Source organism: Hypanus sabinus, chromosome 18, assembly GCF_030144855.1.
Source record: "Hypanus sabinus isolate sHypSab1 chromosome 18, sHypSab1.hap1, whole genome shotgun sequence".
In the NCBI taxonomy this organism is placed as follows: domain Eukaryota; kingdom Metazoa; phylum Chordata; class Chondrichthyes; order Myliobatiformes; family Dasyatidae; genus Hypanus; species Hypanus sabinus.
In genome coordinates this window covers 13,796,494-13,817,161 of record NC_082723.1, presented here as the reverse complement: position 1 = coordinate 13,817,161, position 20,668 = coordinate 13,796,494, and the positions used below count along the sequence as shown (strand labels likewise).

Sequence of the window (20,668 nt, the reverse complement as noted above, 5' to 3'; positions counted from 1 at the left end):
TTGCAGATAAGTGACTTCAAAGTGGATCCTAATCCAAAGGTAAGAAATGTTTTGATTTTGCTTACCTGACCCCAGTACTTGGTCCTGAATTTTTACAAGCAGCAATACAGATGATTGGTATTTTTATCTTTTCATTTGAAACAGGAACAGATGTTTACATGTGCTTGTCCAATTAAAGAGTCATAGGATCATACAGCACAGAAAACTGCCTTTCATCCTACCATGTCCATCCAAGCTAATAATAAATACCCATCTATTCTAATCCTATTTACTAGCACTGCTAAGCCTTGCTGATTTCAAGATACTTTTCAGTGTTTTGTTGGTATCAGTGCATTCATTGTGGGTAATACACCTTGCTCTATGCCAGCGGGTTTTAGATTTTCATTGAGGAGAAGTTTCTCACTTTCCACCCAATCTATGCCACTCATAATTTTGTACACCACTAGCAACCCCCTCCCGAGCCCCCTTCACTCCAAGAAAAACAACCTTTCTCATCTTTCATCATAATTAGTATAACATTCCTAGTGAATCTCCACTGCGCTGTCTCCAATGCAATCATATCTTTTCTACTGTGGCCCTGGGAACTAGAGACAATACTCCAGTTATAACTTTACTTTCCATTTTATATAAAGTTGTAGCTGACCTGCATGCTCCTATATTAGTACAAACATCTGCATTGAAGAATAGGCGTCAAACCAGAAGGTAAAACATCCATAAGTTTTAGTTAACTTTTTAAACATTTTACAGTGTGTACAGATTGGAATATTTATATGAGATTAAGATAGAAGCTGTAATCTCATAAATTTTAAAGAAATAATATTGTTAATTGTTCTGAATAATATGTCTTGTGTTTTTGTGTTTTTATATATATATGTGTGTCTTTTAAGTATCCCAAGGAAATAAGAATCTATGTAAAATTAATTTTTCAGAACCTGGGAGGTTTTCAACAGTAATTGCATAATCAAAAATTCATTGGTTTCTATAAGGTGAATCATTCTGACCCTTATTAGGTGAAATTTAATCTTATTATGATTTTATAGAAATGGTGTTGTACAACAAGTTGGAATTGTCATCAGTTCAGTGATCTGCAAAAAGAAATAAATTGAGGATTTTGATGGTACATTCCATGGAAAAGCAGGTATCACTGAGAGCTGGCTTTCTGTATTTAAATATCTATTTGTTAGCTTGAGAAATTATTTGAAGTTTGCAGAACCAAACATTTTCAGGAACTTGAAAATTTCCTTGTCAATATATCTGCACAATCTAGGCCATCACCATCTGAAATGGAACTAACATAATTCTGTTTCAATTTCTGCTGCAGTGGTTTGCTAGGTGGAGAAGTTTTGTACATAGTGAATATACTCTAATTGTTTATCATTGAGCATTTCTCTCAATTATGACTGTAGTCATTTTAATACTGACGGGAGAATGACAAGTGGTACATTCACAATTGGTGTGAAATTGTTTCATGTTAAATTGGAGAAATTGTCTTGTGTTGTCTTAACTTGGATTATCTGTGTCTTTTTAGTCAACCACAACTTCTTAGTGAAAAATGACAGTCTTCATTGGTATAATAAGTTAAATGCATGTTTGTTGAAGCGATATTTGACAATAGACATGTGAAAATGGGCCATGATGAAATAACAAATAAGAGAACTAATTCAAAAGTCACATCCTTTTGAATGGCATAATATCATTTAGAATAGAAGACTGGATTTTAATTAATAAATTTAATAATGAAATTAATGAAGTATGATTAAAATTTCCATTGTATTTTCTGGTTATGGATAATGGTTTTATATTTCTGGCAATAAAATATTTTTATCACAATAAGGACTATAGTACACTGTTCTAAAAAGCATTTATAACCTTTATTCTAATAACACACACAAAATTCCAGTGGAACACAGCAGGCTAGGCAACATCTATAGGGAGAAGCACTGTCGACGTTTCTGATTAATTTCTTTACTCTGACTTTTGATCTAAGTTTTAGCACTTCCAACAAATTTCCAATTCACTGAAGCTGTAAAGAGCTCAACATAGAATAGCTTAGTTCTGCAGATTAATAGAAAGCATTTAATCACTTTGCGATTTATTTTCTTCTTTTTCCTTCATTCTCTACATTCCCTCTTCAATTTTGTTCCTGGTTTACCTATTGCTTTTGTTCAATGGATGCAACACAGTGCTGTTTCCATAACTTTACTTTTAATTTAAGATAAAATGTTGAGTACATTCACTAAACTTTGTACATCCAATATCCTCCTTTTCATTTTTGAGATGAAAGTTATCATAATTGGTCTCTGAATAGGTGCCAAACAATTGGTGATTATCAAACAAGTCAAGACTCTGAAGTCTGAAAGTTGACATGGTCATTCCACTGACATGACTAAATCTATTTATAATGTAATTTTCCAATTGCAAAAGTAAGACAGGACTTCTCCTTTGAGGTGTTACCTTGTTGATGGAGTTTGCGTTGACTGTTCCCTTTCTGTTACTTCTTTCTTCTCCTTTGTATGTGTGACATGAAGTAAACCAGTCCACAACCTATGGTAAGTAATGCATGTACTTCCCACCACCTAACATCAACTCACCTGAAAGGGTTTTGAGTCCTGTCTGATTTTTTTTTGTAAACATCATTGCAATTTGAATTTGTCCTGCTTTAGTCATAATTAGGATTATTGTTTGGATTATGCAGTTCCAATTGCATTGCATGTAATGTTATTGGATGGATGTGCATTATTCAGTAAATACTCTATACCTCATAAAATGCTAGATAATTAGTTTAGAAGCATAATCTAATAACAGTAATCTTTAAATACAAAAAGCAAATGTTGGAAATGTGCAGCACCTTAAAGAAAAGATAGGCTAGCTCTTGAGCACTGTCATCAGAACTTTTCAAATCAGATGCTGACTGGCCTTTTGCATGTTTTTTTGCTTTATTTCATATTTCCAACATTTGCTTTCCTCCTTTGTGTGAGAACACTATTATCCATTTGCATTAAGTATATATCTTCAGTTGCTTTTGCCCTTCATCTCCTGAATTAATTTCACGAAGGTTTTGTGTAAGAGCCTTCATTGTTGTAAACCAATATAGAAACAACCATAGTGACTAGGTTATAGATATAGCTGTTTTCCATATGTTAATACAGCTACAATAAGACCAGCCTTTTTATCTGATCTAGTGCCCAGCTTATTTCCATCCAGCAGTTGGCTCAGTAGATTTCTATCCCTCCTGGATTTTTTGATGTGTTCAGAAATTGAAGATACTGAGCACTAATGAAATCATCTACAGGAAAAAAAGTCATGGGAGCATTTTTTAAAATATTATTTCGTTAATTGGCTTAAAGATATTAGAGAATGGTAAAATCTGACCAAATTAATGGAAATGAGATGTCACTGTTTAATATATCCAAACCAGGAATGGTTGTAAACTGCAGGAAGGTAGAAAGTAGAATTGGCAGAACAGATTTGATGGGCTGAATGGCTTAATTCTGCTCCTGTGTCTTAAGCCTTATGGTCCAAGTTGGTTGGTCAGTGGCAAATGGAATTTAATGTAGAAAAGTTTGAGGTTTTGGAAAGGGTAAACAAGGCAAAAGAGTACACACTAAACTGCAGCTGAGGTGTAGAGGGCAGTTCAAGAGGAAAATAGGGACCTTAGCGAGGCATCAAAGGAAATAGTAAATTATAACAATAGCGTCTCGCTGCACTAAACAACTTATTCCACAGGATAAGAAGTACCGGTATGTGTAATTCTGATCACTGTTAGATTATCGTTAACTTGAACCATCAATTTAGAAACATAGAAAACCTACAGCACAATACAGGCCCTTCAGCCCACAAAGCTGTGCTGAACACGTCCCTACCTTAGAAATTACTAGATTTACCCATAGCCCTCTATTTTACTAAGCTCCATGTACCTATTTAAAAGCCTCTTAAAATACCCTATCGTATCCGCCTCCACCACTGTTGCCGGCAGCCCAATCCATGCACTCATCACTCTGTGAGTAAAAAACTTACCCCCTGACATCTCCTCTGTACCTACTCCCCAGCACTTTAAACCTGCGTCCTTTTTTGGCAACCATTTCAGTCCTGGGAAAAAGCCTCTGACTATCCACAAAATCAATACCTCTCATCATCTTATACACCTCTATTAGGTCCCCTCTCATTCTCCTTCGCTCCAAGAAGAAAAGGCCAAGTTCACTCAACCTATTCTCATAAGGCATGCCCCCCAATCCAGGCAACATCCTTGTAAATCTCCTCTGCACCCTTTCTATGGCTTCCATATCCTTCCCGTAGTGAGGCAACCAGAACTGAGCACAGTACTCCAAGTGGGGTCTGACCAGGGTCCTGTATAGCTGCAACATTACCTCTGGGCTCCTAAATTCAGTTCTATGATCGATGAAGGCCAATACACCATATGCCTTCTTAAACACAGAGTCAACCTGCACAGCTGCTTTGAGCGTCCTATGTACTCGGACCCCAAGATCCCTCTGATCCTCCACACTGCCAAGAGTCTTACCATTAATACTATATTCTGCCATCATATTTGACCTACCCAAATGAACCACTTCACACTTACCTGGGTTGAACTCCACCTGCCCCTTCTCAGCCCAGTTTTGCATCCTATCAATGTCCCGCTGTAACCTCTGACAGCCCTCCACACTATCCACAACACCTCCAACCTTTGTGTCACCAGCAGACTTACTAACCCATCCCTCCACTCATCCAGGTCATTTATAAAAATCACAAAGAGTAAGGATCCTAGCACAGATCCCTGAGGCACTCCACTGGTACTCTAATCATATTTAAGATACTTAAATATGATTAGAGGTAAATCAAGAGCAATAATTTCACTTAGAAGATAACTGTCTGGATTGAAATTCAGTTTAGTTGATGAGAATCTGGACCATTAAATCACTTACTGAGTGTATCTGTTGTAATGCTGCTAAAGTTAACTGGGTAAAGGTGGTGAACTTCTTCCATTTTATGATACTTTATCTGCATGCAATGCCTGCTGCAGATATACAGTTTGAAAACTGATACTGTAGTGTGTTGAGCAGACTAGATTCAAGTAAGCTCAGCAGCAAGAGGATAGGAGCATGGATTGAGAGAGGGGAGCAAGCAAACACCACCAGGAACATAGAATAGTGAGTGAGTGTGCTGTCTCTTGCTGGGCCTGTCAGTTAAAACCAAAAGAGCAGAAATCCTTGGAAGAGAAAGTGACTTTAACTTGGACTGTCTCAGAGACAGATAGGAAAGGATAATAGCTAGGAGGTGTTTTGGTAACTGGAAAGGTGTAGACATTGTATTGACCAATTGCTTGACTGGCAAATAACAGTTGAGCATGGACTGGGTGAGCAGAGAGGCCTGTTTCTGTGCTGTAGTGCTTGATGACTTTATAAATTAAAGCTGAGTTAGATTGGATATTGGAGCCATGATTAAAAAGTTTCCAATTATATAAAAGTTGGCCATGCAACTTTAATATGTAATCAAGCTCTGGATTACAAGGAAATATAATGAACTAGTCAGGTGGCCGGGAAGGTAACTAATGGGAAGGACAAAAAAAGCAAGGGAATGCACATTTTAGAATGTAGTGAAGTGTACAAAGATGGCAAGGTCTAGGAGTGTGTTTCCAAAAACCCTGATGTAAACAATGCAGAGTCAAGATGGTTAAGAAGGACATACAGGGTGATTTTGTTTATTGAGGTATGTAAGGTTTTAGGGCTGGTGGGTCATGTTGACCTTGTAGATAAACATTAGTTTGGTCAGAGGTAAAGTGCAGTGTAAAACGCTAGTTGTCAGGCAAGCAAATACTGAGGGAGACATAAGTCTACTATTATAAGTACGAATGGGAAAAAAAGTGGAAACTCTGATCATATTTAGCAGATGGTTGGGTGTACATCTAAATATGTAATCTACAGGACAATGGAACAAGATTGGGAAATGAGATTAGCCTGGATTGTAGTTCATTAACCTCAGGCTAAATAAATCCCATTGTGATGTAAATTTAAATTAGGAATTTAGATTAATGATAGATGATTAGGTTCAGTGGCAGCATAGTTGCCAGAAGTGCTCAAAATATTACTTTCATGGAAACTGGTTCATTCTGCCCTGGTCCTTTTTGTAGAGGAGCAGGGAAATGGTTTGATAATGGAGCCCAGAGCAAATAACCATATGTTGATAAACTGTATGTGTATCTCTTCAATGTGTAAGTAGACAGAATAAGGCAATTTTTATTTTCAATCATTAATTGTGCTTCTCTGGCATGATATAGATATAAAGAGTAATAATTAAAATAAAAGGTTTAATTATGCCATTTAATGTGGTACTTCACTGTTTACACTTCTGAGCTTGTGTTAACCACCTATGTATGTATGGGTAGCTTCCATAGCTTCTATGCCATTGCTGTTTAAGAATATAAGTAACAAGGATAGAACTTCTAATCGGGCTTCTTTTATTAATGCTGTAAACACTCATCTGACAGCAATGACTGATAAAACAGTGTAACAGAAGTTAAATTGCATGGTGCAAAGTGTCCTTTAAAATCTATTAACGAGCTATGATGGCATTAGCTGTTTATGTAATATGTCCATGATTCTATCCATTAACTATTTGTAGATGATGTAAAATATAACATTTAACTAAGCATAACATATGACCGTACATTGTCAACTGCCATAAATTTAGCAAAAAAATGTTACCTTATTAAAATCCTCAGCTAAAGCACTATAAACTAATTTCAGTGATCCCACCTGATGTGCCCTGGTACTGATAAACCCAATAAATAACTTCTTGTTTCACCTTGTCAAATCTTGCGGACTGATTCAAAATGTTGCTTGGTCTGCACACTATTCAGTACAGAATATTATATCCATTTCTAAATGCCAAACCAAATGTGTATTGTTAACTATCACAAGTCCAAAAAAAATTAATATATTTTTTTTCCACATTGCTTCTCATTTCCTTCCTCAAGTGCACAAATCAACACTCACTTCCACTTTCCTCTGCTGGGAAGTTATTGCTTTTAACATTCCCTCTGAATGCACTGCAGTGTATGCCATACACCCATCATGTGCTCAGTTTCTATTTGCACCAGAGGTAACATCACATATGGGCTTTTCAGACTATTTGAGTAGCCTTCAAGGAACCCAGCTCAGTCTGAGTCTGGATCAGACTATTTATCAGCTGTGAACAGCTGTAATTGTGCAGACACCACATTCTTTAAAGTGTACTGTAATGTTTTGGTTCCTGTTTGTGAAATTAGGCTTTGAAATGTCCATTTAAGGCAGATGTTAAAGAATAATAGACTCTGTCATAGTTTAAAATTGTTGTGGGCAGAAATATTGCTTTTATTTATTATCATCACTTCTGCAAAAATCATAGAGTAGTTTCCGTGTCTTTATGTCAAAGGGAAATAGCCAGGTATATTTATCACTATTGTTTTTCAAAACATTACATTTTAATCCATTGTCTTTGTAACACATATGCGTGCATTTTCATACATTGAATGAATCATTTGCAAAAACAACCCAGTCCGACTTTCAGCTTCAGAATGAAGGCAACCTTGTCAGAAGCAGAGAATCTTTATAAACAATTTGACACAATCACTAGGGCTTGTCAGTGCAGTTCCTGGCCCAGCTCGGTATTTGCATATCTATTAATAAACATTTTTATTATTAATTTCTTTTAAAGAAGCTGCAGAAGTGCTGTAATATGGAAGTCTGATAGCTCTGCGTTCTCCAATAGTCTGAAAATAAAGCTCTGCTACTGAAAAAGTTGCCAAGCATACTGCTTACAACAGTCATTGTATTGCCTGTACTACAACTTGCCAGGTTTTTCTGCAGGAACGCTATGAGCATGGTTCCCCCCCTTCCACACTGTCATAACATTCTAGATAAAAAGCTATCATGGAACACTGAGATCTTTCGTATTGTTGGAATGCATGATTTCTACTTCATTGGATGCTGTTCGGGAAAGTTCCTTTCAAGGAGTGGATAACCACTTTTGGCCTTGTAGAATGTGTCAAACTAGGTTTCCGTGAATGGATTGGTAAGGGTTGAAATGTTTACAGGGAAGAAGGCAGGAGGATGGGAATGAGGAAAGAAAGAAAGAATAGCCAAAATTGAATGGCAAAGCAATGTTGAATGGCCTGGTTCTGTTTCATTATCTAAAGTTTTATGATTGTACATTTAATAGATTACATGACCAGAAACACTATTGTAATGTAGAGGCTTATTAATCCAGAGATTTGTACTTGACAATTTCCATTTGGTGGTTAGAAAGATCGTGTCAGGAAGAGCAGGATATGGGTGGAAATCAGTGGGATTAGTTCCAATTGGAAGTTGTGGGTGAGGTTTGACATTATTGAGTTGGTGGGCATAAAATGGACCAAAATCATATAAGAATATAACATATACAATTGAACTCCATCATGTGTGACCAGTCTCCTCTGCTTTGTCAGTTAAAAGAAGTTGAAATGGAGTGCACAAGAAATTCATGATTTTTGAAGAACTTTGAGTGAAACAGATTGGTATTGTGTGCAAACCTTTTCTATTGCATTATCCAGTTTATAGGTCATTGAGTTTTTATTGCTATTTTGTCATCCTGTCAGGGAGTCAGTTTAGAAGTGTAAGAATGTATGGTCATACTCAGACTCAGAAATCAACCTTTTAAAATTCAGTCCTCCTTGAATTTTACTAAATTTATCTTTTAGAGAGCAGGATAAGTGTAACTTTTGTCACAATAATGAAACTTGTGCAAGCAACAGTCTTAGTATTACAATTAGCTGGTGTGTCATTTGTCAATCATTATTCGATTGCAAGATTGATAAAAGTTTCTTGATTCTTATCCTGCATAGTTTCTTGACCTACTCAACCTTGCCATCTTCTATCGTCTCTGTTATAGACATGGCTTCTTTTCTCACATCCTTGCATCCCTCTCCACTCAAAACTCAAATCCACTTCTTTCCTTATGCTTCTTTTAAAAGTTTCTCTCAGAACCACTTGCAAAGGCTTAACTGCCTGAACTTTCATTTTCCACTGCCGTCCTGATAACTGGGTCCCATCCCCTCCCCCAAAGGATATCGAAGCAGTGTCCTTTGAATACTCTGCATCTTAGATACTTACACTTGTGTGAGATCTACCTTGCTGATATAGGGACAATAAAATAGGCTGACATGCTAACTAATATATGTCACAAAATGACTTTTGATATGCAAAGGTGAAGCTTGCCTGTAGGAAATAACTTTTCACAATTCTAACCCAAGATCTTTTCCCTTGGAAAGTGAAGCCTTTGGTCTTCATATTTCAGATCAGATTCAACATTCTGATAGCAAATGTGCAGTTGCAAATAAGTTACTGGCTTTGAACCTTACTTGATGTCTGAATCTGGTGAATATCAATCAGCATCACCAAGGCTGCATTGTTGATCTTAATGAAGTTGTTACGCGTCTGGGCTTTTTTATGCCTTAAAAGACAGAATGAGCACAAGGCTAAACCCTTGTGAAGAAATGCACTGGCATTATTCAACCATAACACACTGATGAATATCAGAGTTTAGGTCATTTGCAGGGCATTTTTGGCAGCATAATTGCTCACATTTTAACATTCCAGCAACCAAGATTCAATCTCTACTTCCAGTGCTGGCTCTATAGAGATGGCATCTTTTCCCTTCTCCCCTGGGTGCTCTGGTTTTCTTCCCCAATCCAAAGATGTTTAGGTTGGGAGGTTAATTGAGCAGTGTAAGTTACCCTTAGTGTAGGTGAGTGGTAGAATTCGGGACGATGATAAGATATGGAAAGAATAAAATGGAAATAGATTAAATTAAGTGCATAGTGGTTGGCAACAGCCTGTTCCCCTGCTGTGTGACTCTGACTCTCAGTCTTATTCTGCTGGCTCTTGTGCCAATTATTCAAGACCTTGCTTTCCATTCACCACACCATCATCCCCCCTGCACTTATTTCTGCAAAGCTTTTTATTTCCATATGGGGTGATTACTTTTAATGCAAAACTTTGTTTCACGCCATTTGGTTGAATTTTCATACTCAACATACTTACATATTCTGCTGCCCAGAATTTTAATTGATTATTTATGAGGTAATTGTAATAAGACCAATGATACACAATTTCAACTGTGATCTTCTTCCTACATATTACACCTGACCTGCTGAGTCAATCCAGCAATATGTGCTTGTATTTTCTGATTAATTAATTATGCCATTAACAGTGGTTTGCTAATTTCTCAGACTCCAATCACCCGTGCCTTTGTTTTTGTCCTCACACGTAGTCAGTGGTGAGATTAAGAAAGATCACACAAGCAGTTGTGGAGAATGTTGATGCAACAGAGCCTTTTCAGGGAATTTTCGCATTCAGTCCTTGGAGTCCGTTGCCAGACATTTTACTGTAGGATCTTCTTGCCTACATGAGTGCAGTCACCACATTTCAAAATAGCTCAAAATCTCTTTTTGTGATATTTTGAGACAATTCTTAAAACCCAGTCTATGACCAAGTTTCTGGTCACATCCAGTCTTCCCGTGTGACAGAGAGTCACATTTTATGTGATAATACTTGAGCACTAGTGTTGCACAAGTACTCCCACCAAAGTATATTTGCTATTCCAGAGATCAAGTGCCCAGACTTAGTGCAGTATCTAAATGGCGTCTAGATAGGACTGTTGTGTAATATAACCTTCAGCTTTTTGTATTCCTGCTCCCTCACACCAAAATTGCAAAAAAGGGGCTTTTAAATTCTCAGTGCACTAAGGGAGCTAAGGGAACTGCAGAGTGGCTGACTAATAGCTGCTTCAAAGGCAAAATATGGCATATGCTGGAAATCTGAAAAGTGAACAGAAATTGTCAGTAATGTTCAGCAAATCAGGCAGCACCAGTGCAGGAAGAAGTAGTGTTTCGGGAAATTGAGCTGTAATAAGAATTTGAAATGGTAGCATATGACATATTAATGAAAGCATAAGGGAAGGAAAAAGTAGGCAGCGAGGAATAATGTAAGGAGTGATTCTGTGATAGTGTGCATGGGAGGAGAGAGTAAATGATAAAACAGAATGATTACCTACCTGTCCTTTCATTGTTACTGCCTGAACAGATAGAGTAAATGGGAGTTTAACAAACAGGAAACTCAAAACACATTCAAAATTTAGCTCTACATTTCTTCAAAATACCGAAGCTCTTGCTAAAGACTGCATATAATTTTGGCTGTCATAACCCAATAGGTTTCCTAACTATCAAGATATGTTCAAAAACATGTCATGTTCAAAGTGTCATATGTTCAAAGTATGTCACATGTTTTCTAACTACCAATATCTTTTTGTAAGGAATTTCTTGCTGATACTGGTTCCAAAAGTTTATTACTAATTAAAATAGAAAATACTGGAAAATGCTCAGCAGGTAAGGCAGCATCTATGTAGATAAAAACAGAGTTAATGTTCCTAGTAAAACTTCTTTCATCACTTCTAGAAGAAAAAGATCTTAAGCAGAGCTGAGAAAAAAAGTGGACAAAGTGATCATGCTTGAAATTCTTTTCCCTTTGATCTGCATTTGCAAGACAAGGCTCACCATAAAAAATAAGAAATTGGGACATCTCCACTTTAAGGGAGTATTATCGTGTATTTCTCCCTTTTAATACAGTGTGCTTTGGGAAAGGGGAGGTAAATAGGTGAAGCATCACTCTGCTCTCCCAAGTGAGGCCCCTGCACAAGATGCATGATGTGGCCCCAAGCACCACTTCAAAATGACCATTGGAGAAACCATATGCCAGCGTATCTGATTTCTAACTTAGTGTGCTTTGCTGCTTATTTTATCGTGAGTCGAAGAACATGACATCTTAATACATTTTCTTTCAAGATGTTTCAATATGTTCCATGTGCATTGATGAGTTATTAAGTGCACAAAATACAATGGAAGTGTGGAGTGACTCATAACGGGAAGCTCCAGCTTCAAATTCCTGATGGACTTCTACCAGAAATGATCACAAACCACTTTGAAAGGTGAATTTTATGTTTTATGTGAGATTTACATATTAAAAACAGGCACAGTATTTTTTCAGCTCCAATTTCTAGGTACAAGTATGTAATAAGAAAGCTAGTAATAGTAAATAAATGACAAAAGGAATGATAATCCAAGCCAAAAGGTGGGGTAGTGAAGGAATAAATGAGTGAGCTCAGGGTACTAGGGGAACCATTACCTACTCTCATTGTCTGAGAGGGTAGAAGCAAGCAGAGCAGTCAGTAAGCCCTTCACTATTCCTACTCTCTCAATTGAGTTACTTTCTCATCAGCTTTTAATGCATTTTATTAAAATAATTGTAATAGATATTTCTTAGAATAGATATTTATGTGCATCAAGACCCCACTGAAAACAATGTAAGTTATGTTTGTATGCATGGTGTTAATTCTCTCAAACACATCAGTTACATGGTTCCTTCTGTGACTCTGCTTTTGAAGTCTAGCAGGGAAAATTAGACTAAATTTTCCCAGAAGTGACCATGGTTGCATGCTTGACAACTAAGTATTCAAGTGCTGGACCGAGATTCCGTTTAAGTAGGTAAGAATTTACCTTCAAATATAAGGTTAATTCTTTATACCTTACTTATACCTCGCTGTCCTCACCTACCACAATCTTCTTCCCAACCGTGTCTCTCTGACTCTCGCCACCTCAGTCCAATGATCATTCTGAATTCTTACCCTGATTCTGAGACCCATATCAAAAGAGATGCACAAATCTCCACTGGGTACCCTGAATTTCAGCTTGAATCTTTCCCAGACATCTGCATGATATCCATACCCTTTCTTCGTCTCACTCTGGCTACTCACCTAGTACCCTACCTCAACAAACCTTGCTCCAAGGCATCATATTTATATTGGCAAAATTGGACAATGGCTGTTCAGTAGCACTTGCTGAGCTTTGCAGGGGCACGTCCATGATCAAAACATTCATTAGTGATCATTACTGTAGTCTCTTCATATACCCATTGGGTATATGAACACATGACTGAATAAACTGATTCATTTGAAGGTTATGCGCTAACTTCTGTTTTCCTTTTTTTAGTCTTTCCTCAATATGTGGCAGCTCCATCCAAGGAAAGGGAGGTGGCACATTTCTCTTCACCTCTGCCTTGGATTAAAGTTGGAAGTCTATCCAATGCCATGTTTATTACTGTTCTTGGAGTGCTGAACCTCATTGCAATTGGCTGCCTAATATTTTGAACCTATTATTATTTGTATTTTTAAGGTACAGTTGCTATGGATCTACAGAATACAGAGTGCCACCCATCCAGTGGTACCACTTTGACTCTCCCTACAGAAAATGGAGCAGGAAGTAGAAGGCCCAGCATCGCACCTGTCCTCGAAATTGCTGACACTGCTGCCATTTTGCCATGTGATCTCTTAAGTGACCAATCAGAGGATGAGGCAAATCCGTCTGATGATGAGAGCTTACCTACCCCAGAGTGAGTTAACTCCTTAATGATAAATTTGGAAGTAATAATTGTTAACTATGTGCTGTAAGATTTTTCTGACTTTTCTTGTGTTTGGGTTTGGTGTAGCCTATTTGATATCCAGGAGGGTAGGTGAGGGGTTTTGTAAATCCCTAAAAACATTCAGTCACAGAACATGAATCTTTGACTGGTTGAGATCCTCTCCTGACCCCTGAGACTGGAATGTTTTTCTTTCTTCCTTACACTGCTGCATAACAATTTATTTCCCCCAGTAATTCTTTACAACCTCCTACTGACCTCTGAGCCACGATTAGACTGATGAAAATATCCCTCGGGTCTGTTTGATTTCATCTTTCCAGAATAACAATCCTGTTGTTTTGTGACTGTGGTGTCCATCAGCGTTTTAAGTGACAGCTTCAACCAAGAGGTCAATGGTATTTATACTGGTGTGAAAAGGTTCAAACAACCATGTATATGATCAGAAAGTATTTTTGATGCTTAGTTTCTCTGTGGATAACCAATTTTTTTTTAGATAGTTAAGTTACTCATCCCTAAACAAGTGTCTTTTTTGGTTATAATTCATTTCCTTTCCATTCCAACTAGATTGATTTCAGAGAATGGGTGGTTGTTCAGTCAAGAGATTCAACTGAATGGACTTGGTTTCTTTAGAGTTTACAAGAGCAATGAACTTGAAGCTGAGAAGTACAGTTATTTCTAGATAGGCCAGGGCTAAGATTCTTTGGATTAGAGCTAGTTTTGCTGGAGAAGATTGGGAAGTACATGGTGAGAAGAAGTGCAGTGCAGTGCATTCTGGATAGACCAGAACTAAATCTCTTTGGAATAGAGAGCCAATTCTGGTTGTATGCCCTCAATAGACATTAGTTGCTGTGCATTATACACCACCTCCCTAACGTGGCCCCTCTGTAGTGAATGGATATGTATTTCAGCTCGGATGCCCAAGAATTTTGCACTGTACTGTAGTAATTTTGTGTATTACACTGCACTGCAGATGCAAAGAAAACATATAATATGTGTGTGTGTGTGTGTGTGTGTGTGTGGGGCTAAGACTTTTGCACAGTACTGTACACGTGATAAATCTGAGTCTGCAATCAGGATAGAGCGGGAGAGGAGGGATATTGTTTCAGGGTGAAAGGTAATCATCTTGAATGGTGAAGTTAACTCCTGAAGATAAATGCTTCACTATTTCATATTTATGCCATCTCCCATGTTCAGGGTTTCAAATACTTTTGGCACTTCATTGGCTGTGGTATGTATATTCAGGAAGCATAGAGCCTGAGAATTAATAAATGATTACTGTGAACAGTTCAATATATAGTAGGGAACAGACCAAGACTGAGGTTTCTGCGCATTAGCTTTAATATTCTCAGGGTGGACTAGGTTCAGGTAAATGTTTATTGGAATGGATTCAGCTTCTTAGGATATAACTAGAAATGTACTGCACATTCAGCAAAGAAAAATGATGAGTTCTATATGTGTAGCTCTGTGTCAATACCAATTTCCAGCAACACTCCTGTAAAACACATTAAGATAATCTTTTTGTTTAAAAGCAAAGTATTGTTGTTGAATTTGTCAGAAGAGGGGAACATGTCAGCCAATCTCAGCACAAGAGATCTTTTGGGAAGCTGTGATAATAACTTGATTAAATTCACATCAGCTTGGAGACAGAGAAAGCAGACACCAAGGTAACATACAAAAGAGAATCTGCAGATGCTGGAAATCCAAGCAATGCACACAAAATGCTGGAGGAACTCAGCTGGCCAGGCAGCATCTATGGAGAAATGTACTGTTGATGTTTCAGGCCAGATCTTGCCAAAGTCTTGCTGAGTTCCTCCAGCATCTTGTATGTGTTACTAAGATAACATCCTGAGCAGCATGTCGGTTAATTCCAACTGGATGAATAGCAGTCTTACTCAGGTCAGTTGATCAGCAGAAATGTCATATCAAAGGACACCCTTGTAAAGGGCAATGACCACAAAATGTTGGATGAACTCAACAAGTCAGGCAGCATCTATGGGGAATAAACAACTGATGTTTCAGGCTAAGACTGTTCATTAATATTGGAAAGTAAAGGGAGAGGAGCCAGAATAAGAAGATGGGGTGGGTGGGGGGGGGGGGGAAGAGAGAAGCGAACAAGTTGGCAGATGACAAATAAGACCAGATCAGAGGAAAGGTGGGTGTGGTGGGGTGGGAGGGGGGAAATGAAGTAAAAAGCTAAGAGGTAATAGGTGGAAGAGGTAAAGGGCTGAAGAAGCAGAAGGAATCTGATAGGAGAGGACAGTGGATCATGCAGTAAAGGGAAGGAGGAGGGGAAACAGGGGCATGATAAAAAGGTGAGGAGAAGAGATAAGAGAGTAACCAGAATGGGGAATGAAATATGAGGGGGGGGGGAGGGTGTAGTAATTACCGTAAGTTATAGAAATTGATGTTCATGGCATTTTAAGTATGTGATTCATAATGTAGTCATAAAATATTCTGGATTATATATAAGAAGTGAAACAATGGTATGATTAAAAGGAGAGAATAGAGCATTTTGAAAAATTCTATTGATGAATGAAGTGGGAAATACAAAAGGAAACTGAATGGTAGAGAGAAGAAATATAGTGGAAATTTAGAGGAGTTAAAGAGAAAAGGAGGGACACAATTGACATCTTGATAGATGATTTTCCGTCCTGCATATCTATTTCAAAGGAAAGCAATAATCCATGGACTCCTGATTTATTGATTTATTAAAGACCATTTATATTTATAGTGGTGACCCCAGAAACACACAAGGACAAAGACATGGGGCGTCGGATTTATCAGTGGCACCCTACGAAGGTGCCACATAAGAAAATTGAAATGTGCATTAATATCCATGTCATGAATAGGGCAAAGAAACAAAATCTTGTTTTGTTAGTATTACGAATCTCAGAGATTGATGTCACTGGCTCATAAGTTTTTGTTTATTTAAGTGATTTGGTCTGTGTACAAAAGCAATGACTTTGAAGTTTGTTAATTTTCCCAATTAACGGATCACAGACTGTGAAGAAGAATGCAAGAAATTGCAGACATAGAGTTGTTAGTGGAAGGGGCGTGAAGTTCACATTTCAGATTTTAGCATCTGTTAATTTGCTCTGTTTCTCTTTGGTTTTAATTTAGTTTAACAAGTTCAAGTCTTGCTTCAGATTGCACTAACAGCTACTACTCAATCCCCAGCCTGAAAGTCTGCAGCTCCCACTGACACAATAACTTTATTACATTCCTGTGAATCAAATACAACTTCAGGCCTTGACCCTGCAGTCCTCACCTGAAGTGGATCAGACCCCAAGCAGCACTGATAGATAGTCATTACTGATAGATCCTGTGGCCCCCTACCACAGACCTTTTCAAATGCCTCTGAATGTTTCTGACGGTTATCAACAGAATTAAATAGATTTTTATACAATAAGCATAAAAACACACTAAATATAAAAGCAATCCTATAAAACACAATGTGCAAGTATGTGTAAAGTGGTCTTGCATGGGGTGGAGATGAAGGGTGCTGAGGGATTGTTGTGGATGTAGTGGTGTGGTGGGTTAATGATGGGTTAATACAACCAATTTAAATATAATTAGAACATAAATATTATGTAAGACAGAAAAAAATATTATCCATCCGCACTTACCTTTCTAATCCATGGAATCATTTCACATTGCTACCTATGACTGACATAAAGGCAAGGGCTGGAAATGAGAGTTTAGCTTGAGAGACCTTGGCACCTACACCTAGTGGTGAGTCCACTGATGGTGCAATAGGTAAGGTGAGTACGGAGGAAAGATGTATCGGTGTCTGATCTCCAGCTTATTGCAATGCATTGGCATGAAAGCTGGGAACATGCTGGTCTGTGCAATGCTGCAAGGCTGCAAGGCTGTGCTTCTCAAGGGAACCACCAGCTGCTGTTCAGAACGATCTGGGCCATTAGCTTTGATGAATGATGTAAAGGACAGCTCAGTCATAAAAAACAAAAACAAGAAGAACAACTATGCATCTTAAAAAGCAATGTGCACAGGGAAAGAGATCACACAAAGCAGGAAAGGAACAGAAACACGAGTATGAATTTGCAAATTTGTTGAAATCTTCAGCAAGACTTCTCCAATAAGGCTTAAGGTCTTGTGTGGCAAATTCCTGTGCAGAGATATGCAAAATTGTAAGTGTGGGAGGAAAGCAACATTGAAAGGACATGTCCCAAAAAAAGATTTGTGCAGATGGAAGAACAGACTGATCCTCAATGTAAGGATCATGAAGATTGGAATATAAATGAACCAATTCATAAACATGACCTGGATGATTTTAGGACATGCACTTGGAGAAATCAAATATTAATTTCACATATTGAATGAAACAATCACTCTACTGGGAATATTCTGTTGACTATGGACCCCCTCGCCTCCAGCTAGTGACAACAGAGACACTGAGGAGCAGATTGGAAGGCAGATTTTGGAAAGTTTTAAAAATAGCAGGTTGTTGTCATGGGTGACTTCAACTTCCCTAGCATTGTTTGGTACCTCCTCCTTAGTGCAAAAGGTTTGGATGGGGAAGAACTTGTTCTGTGTGTCTAGGAAGGATTGCTAACACAATGTAGACAGAATGACTTGAGGAGAGACCATACTGGATATAGCACAAGGCAGCAATCTGGTCAGGAGAAGATCTCTAAGTTGGTGAGCATTTTGAAGACTGTGGTCACAATTTGCTGACCTTTACCATAACTTTACACAGAGATAGGAGCAGGTGGTATAGGAAAGTACTTACTTAAGGTAGGGAAAATTATGCTGCTATTAGGTAGGAACTTAGGAGTATAAATTGGGAACAGAAGTACTCAAGGAAATGTACAGTGGAGATGTTCAGATTGTTTGGGAAGCATTTGCATGGGGTTCCAGATATGTTTTTCTTCCTGTTGAGTCAGGATAAGGTTGGTAGGGTGAAGGAAACATGGTTGATAAGAGAAGTAGAACATGTAGCCAAAGGGAAGAAGGAAGCCTATTTAAGGTTTAGGAAGCAAAAACCAGACATGGCTCTTGAGAGTTATAAGGTAGTCAGGAAAGAGCTTAAGAAGGGACTCAGCAAAGCTAGATGGGGACATGGGAAGATCTTGGTGAGTAGGATTAAGGAAAACTGCAAGGCATTCTGCATGTACATAAAGAATAGGAAGATGACTAGAGTGAGGGTAGAACCAATTAGGGATAAAAAAGGTAATATGTCTGGAGTTGGGGTAGGTTCCTAAATAAATAATTTGCTTCACCAGTGAGGGGGATCTTGATGAATCTGACACCAGCAAGGAACAACATAGAATATTAATGCTGGAATATGTCAACATTAAGAAATAAGATATGCTGCAACTTTTATAAAACACTAGGATCTATAAGTCCCTAGGGCCAGATGGGGTATATCTCAGGTTACTGTGAGAAATAAGGGAAGGTATTGTTGCACCTGTGATGATGATCTTCCTGGCCACAGAATAATATTAGAAGAATTGAGGGCAGCAAATGTTATTCCTTTCTCAAAAAAGATAATTGGGATAATCCTGGGAATTATAGAGCAGTAAGTCTTACTTCATTAGTGGGTATATTATTGGAGAAGATTCTTATAGACAAGATTTACGAGCAATTGAAGAAGCATGGTCTGATTAGGGATAATTTGCATGACTTGTGAGGGTCAGGTCATGCCTCATGAGCCTGATAGATTTCTTCAAGGAAATAACAGAAGAATTTAATGAAGGTGGAGCAGTAGATGTGGTGTAAATGGATTTCAGCAAATGAAAATGATTCCAGGATTGAATAGCTTGTCATATAAAGAATGTTTGATAGCTCTAGGCCTGTATTCTCTAGAATTCAGAAGAATGAGGGGTGACCTAATTGAAACCTATCAAAAGGTGAAAGGCCTTTACAGAGTGGATGTGGAAAGGATTTTTCCTGTGATGGGAGAGTCTAAGACCAGAGGACACAGCCTCAGAATAGAGAGGCATCTTTTTAGAATGGAGAATAGGAGGAATGTCTTAAACTAGAGAGTGGTGAATCTGTGGAATTCTTTGCAGCTGCAGCTGTGGAGGCCAAGCCTTTGTAGAACATAGATCATAGAAAACCTACAGCACAATACAGGCCCTTCAGCCCACAAAGTTGTGCCGAACATGTCCTTACCTTAGAAATTACCAAGGGTTACCATAGCCCTCTATTTTTTTAAGCTCCATGTACCTATCCAGGAGTCTCTTAAAAGACCCTATCATATCCGCCTCCTCCACCGTCGCCAGCAGCTCATTCCACACACTCACCACTCTCTGTGTAAAAAAAAACCTACCCCTGACATCTCCTCCGTACCTGCTTCCGAGCACCTTAAGACTGTGCCTGACCGTGTTAGCCATTTCAGCCCTGGGAAAAAGCCTTTGACTATCCACACAATCTCATCATCTCATCATCTCATACACTTCTATCAGGTCATCGCTCATCCTCCGTCGCTCCAAGGAGAAAAGGCCGAGTTCACTCAACCTATTCTCATAAGGCATGCTCCCCAATCCAGGCAACATCCTTGTAATTCTCCTCCTGTAGTGAGGCAACCAGAACTGAGCTCAATACTCCAAGTGGAGTCTAACCAGAGTCCTATAGAGTTGCAACATTACCTCTCGGATCTTAAACTCAATCCCATGATTGATGAAGGCCAATGCACCATATACCTTCTTAACCACAGAGTCAACCTGCACAGCAGCTTCAAGTGTTTTATGGACTTGGAACCCAAGATCCCTCTGATCCTCCACACTGCCAAGAGTCTTACCATTAACACTACATTAACTCATCGTATTTGACTTACCAAACTGAACCACCTCACACTTATCTGGGTTGATCTCCATCTGCCACTTCACAGTCCAGTTTTGCATCCTATCAATGTTCCACTGTAACCTCTGACAGCCCTCCACACTATCCACAACACTCCCAACCTTTGTGTCATCAGCAAATTTACTAACCCATCCCTCCACTTCCTCATGCAGGTCATTTATAAAAATCACAAAGAGTAGGGGTCCCAAAACAGATCCCTGAGTCACACCACTGGTGACCAACCTCCAAGCAGAATATGACGCATCTACAGCCACTCTTTGCCTTCTGTGGGCATGCCAGTTCTGGATCCACAAAGCAATGTCCCCTTGGATTCCAAGCCTCCTTACATTCTCAATAAACCTTGCGTGGGTACCTTATCA

At 38.5% G+C, this 20,668-nt stretch overlaps 1 protein-coding gene across 1 annotated transcript in view; it reads left to right on the top strand.

Moving 5' to 3' along the window:
- Positions 1 to 20,668, top strand: part of kcnt1b (potassium sodium-activated channel subfamily T member 1b) — a 488,428-nt gene that overhangs the window by 390,265 nt on the left and 77,495 nt on the right. The window contains exon 19 of the mRNA XM_059993689.1: positions 13,241 to 13,457. Within this exon, the coding sequence (XP_059849672.1) occupies positions 13,241 to 13,457 (217 nt within the window). The remainder of the gene's footprint in view (positions 1 to 13,240; positions 13,458 to 20,668) is intronic.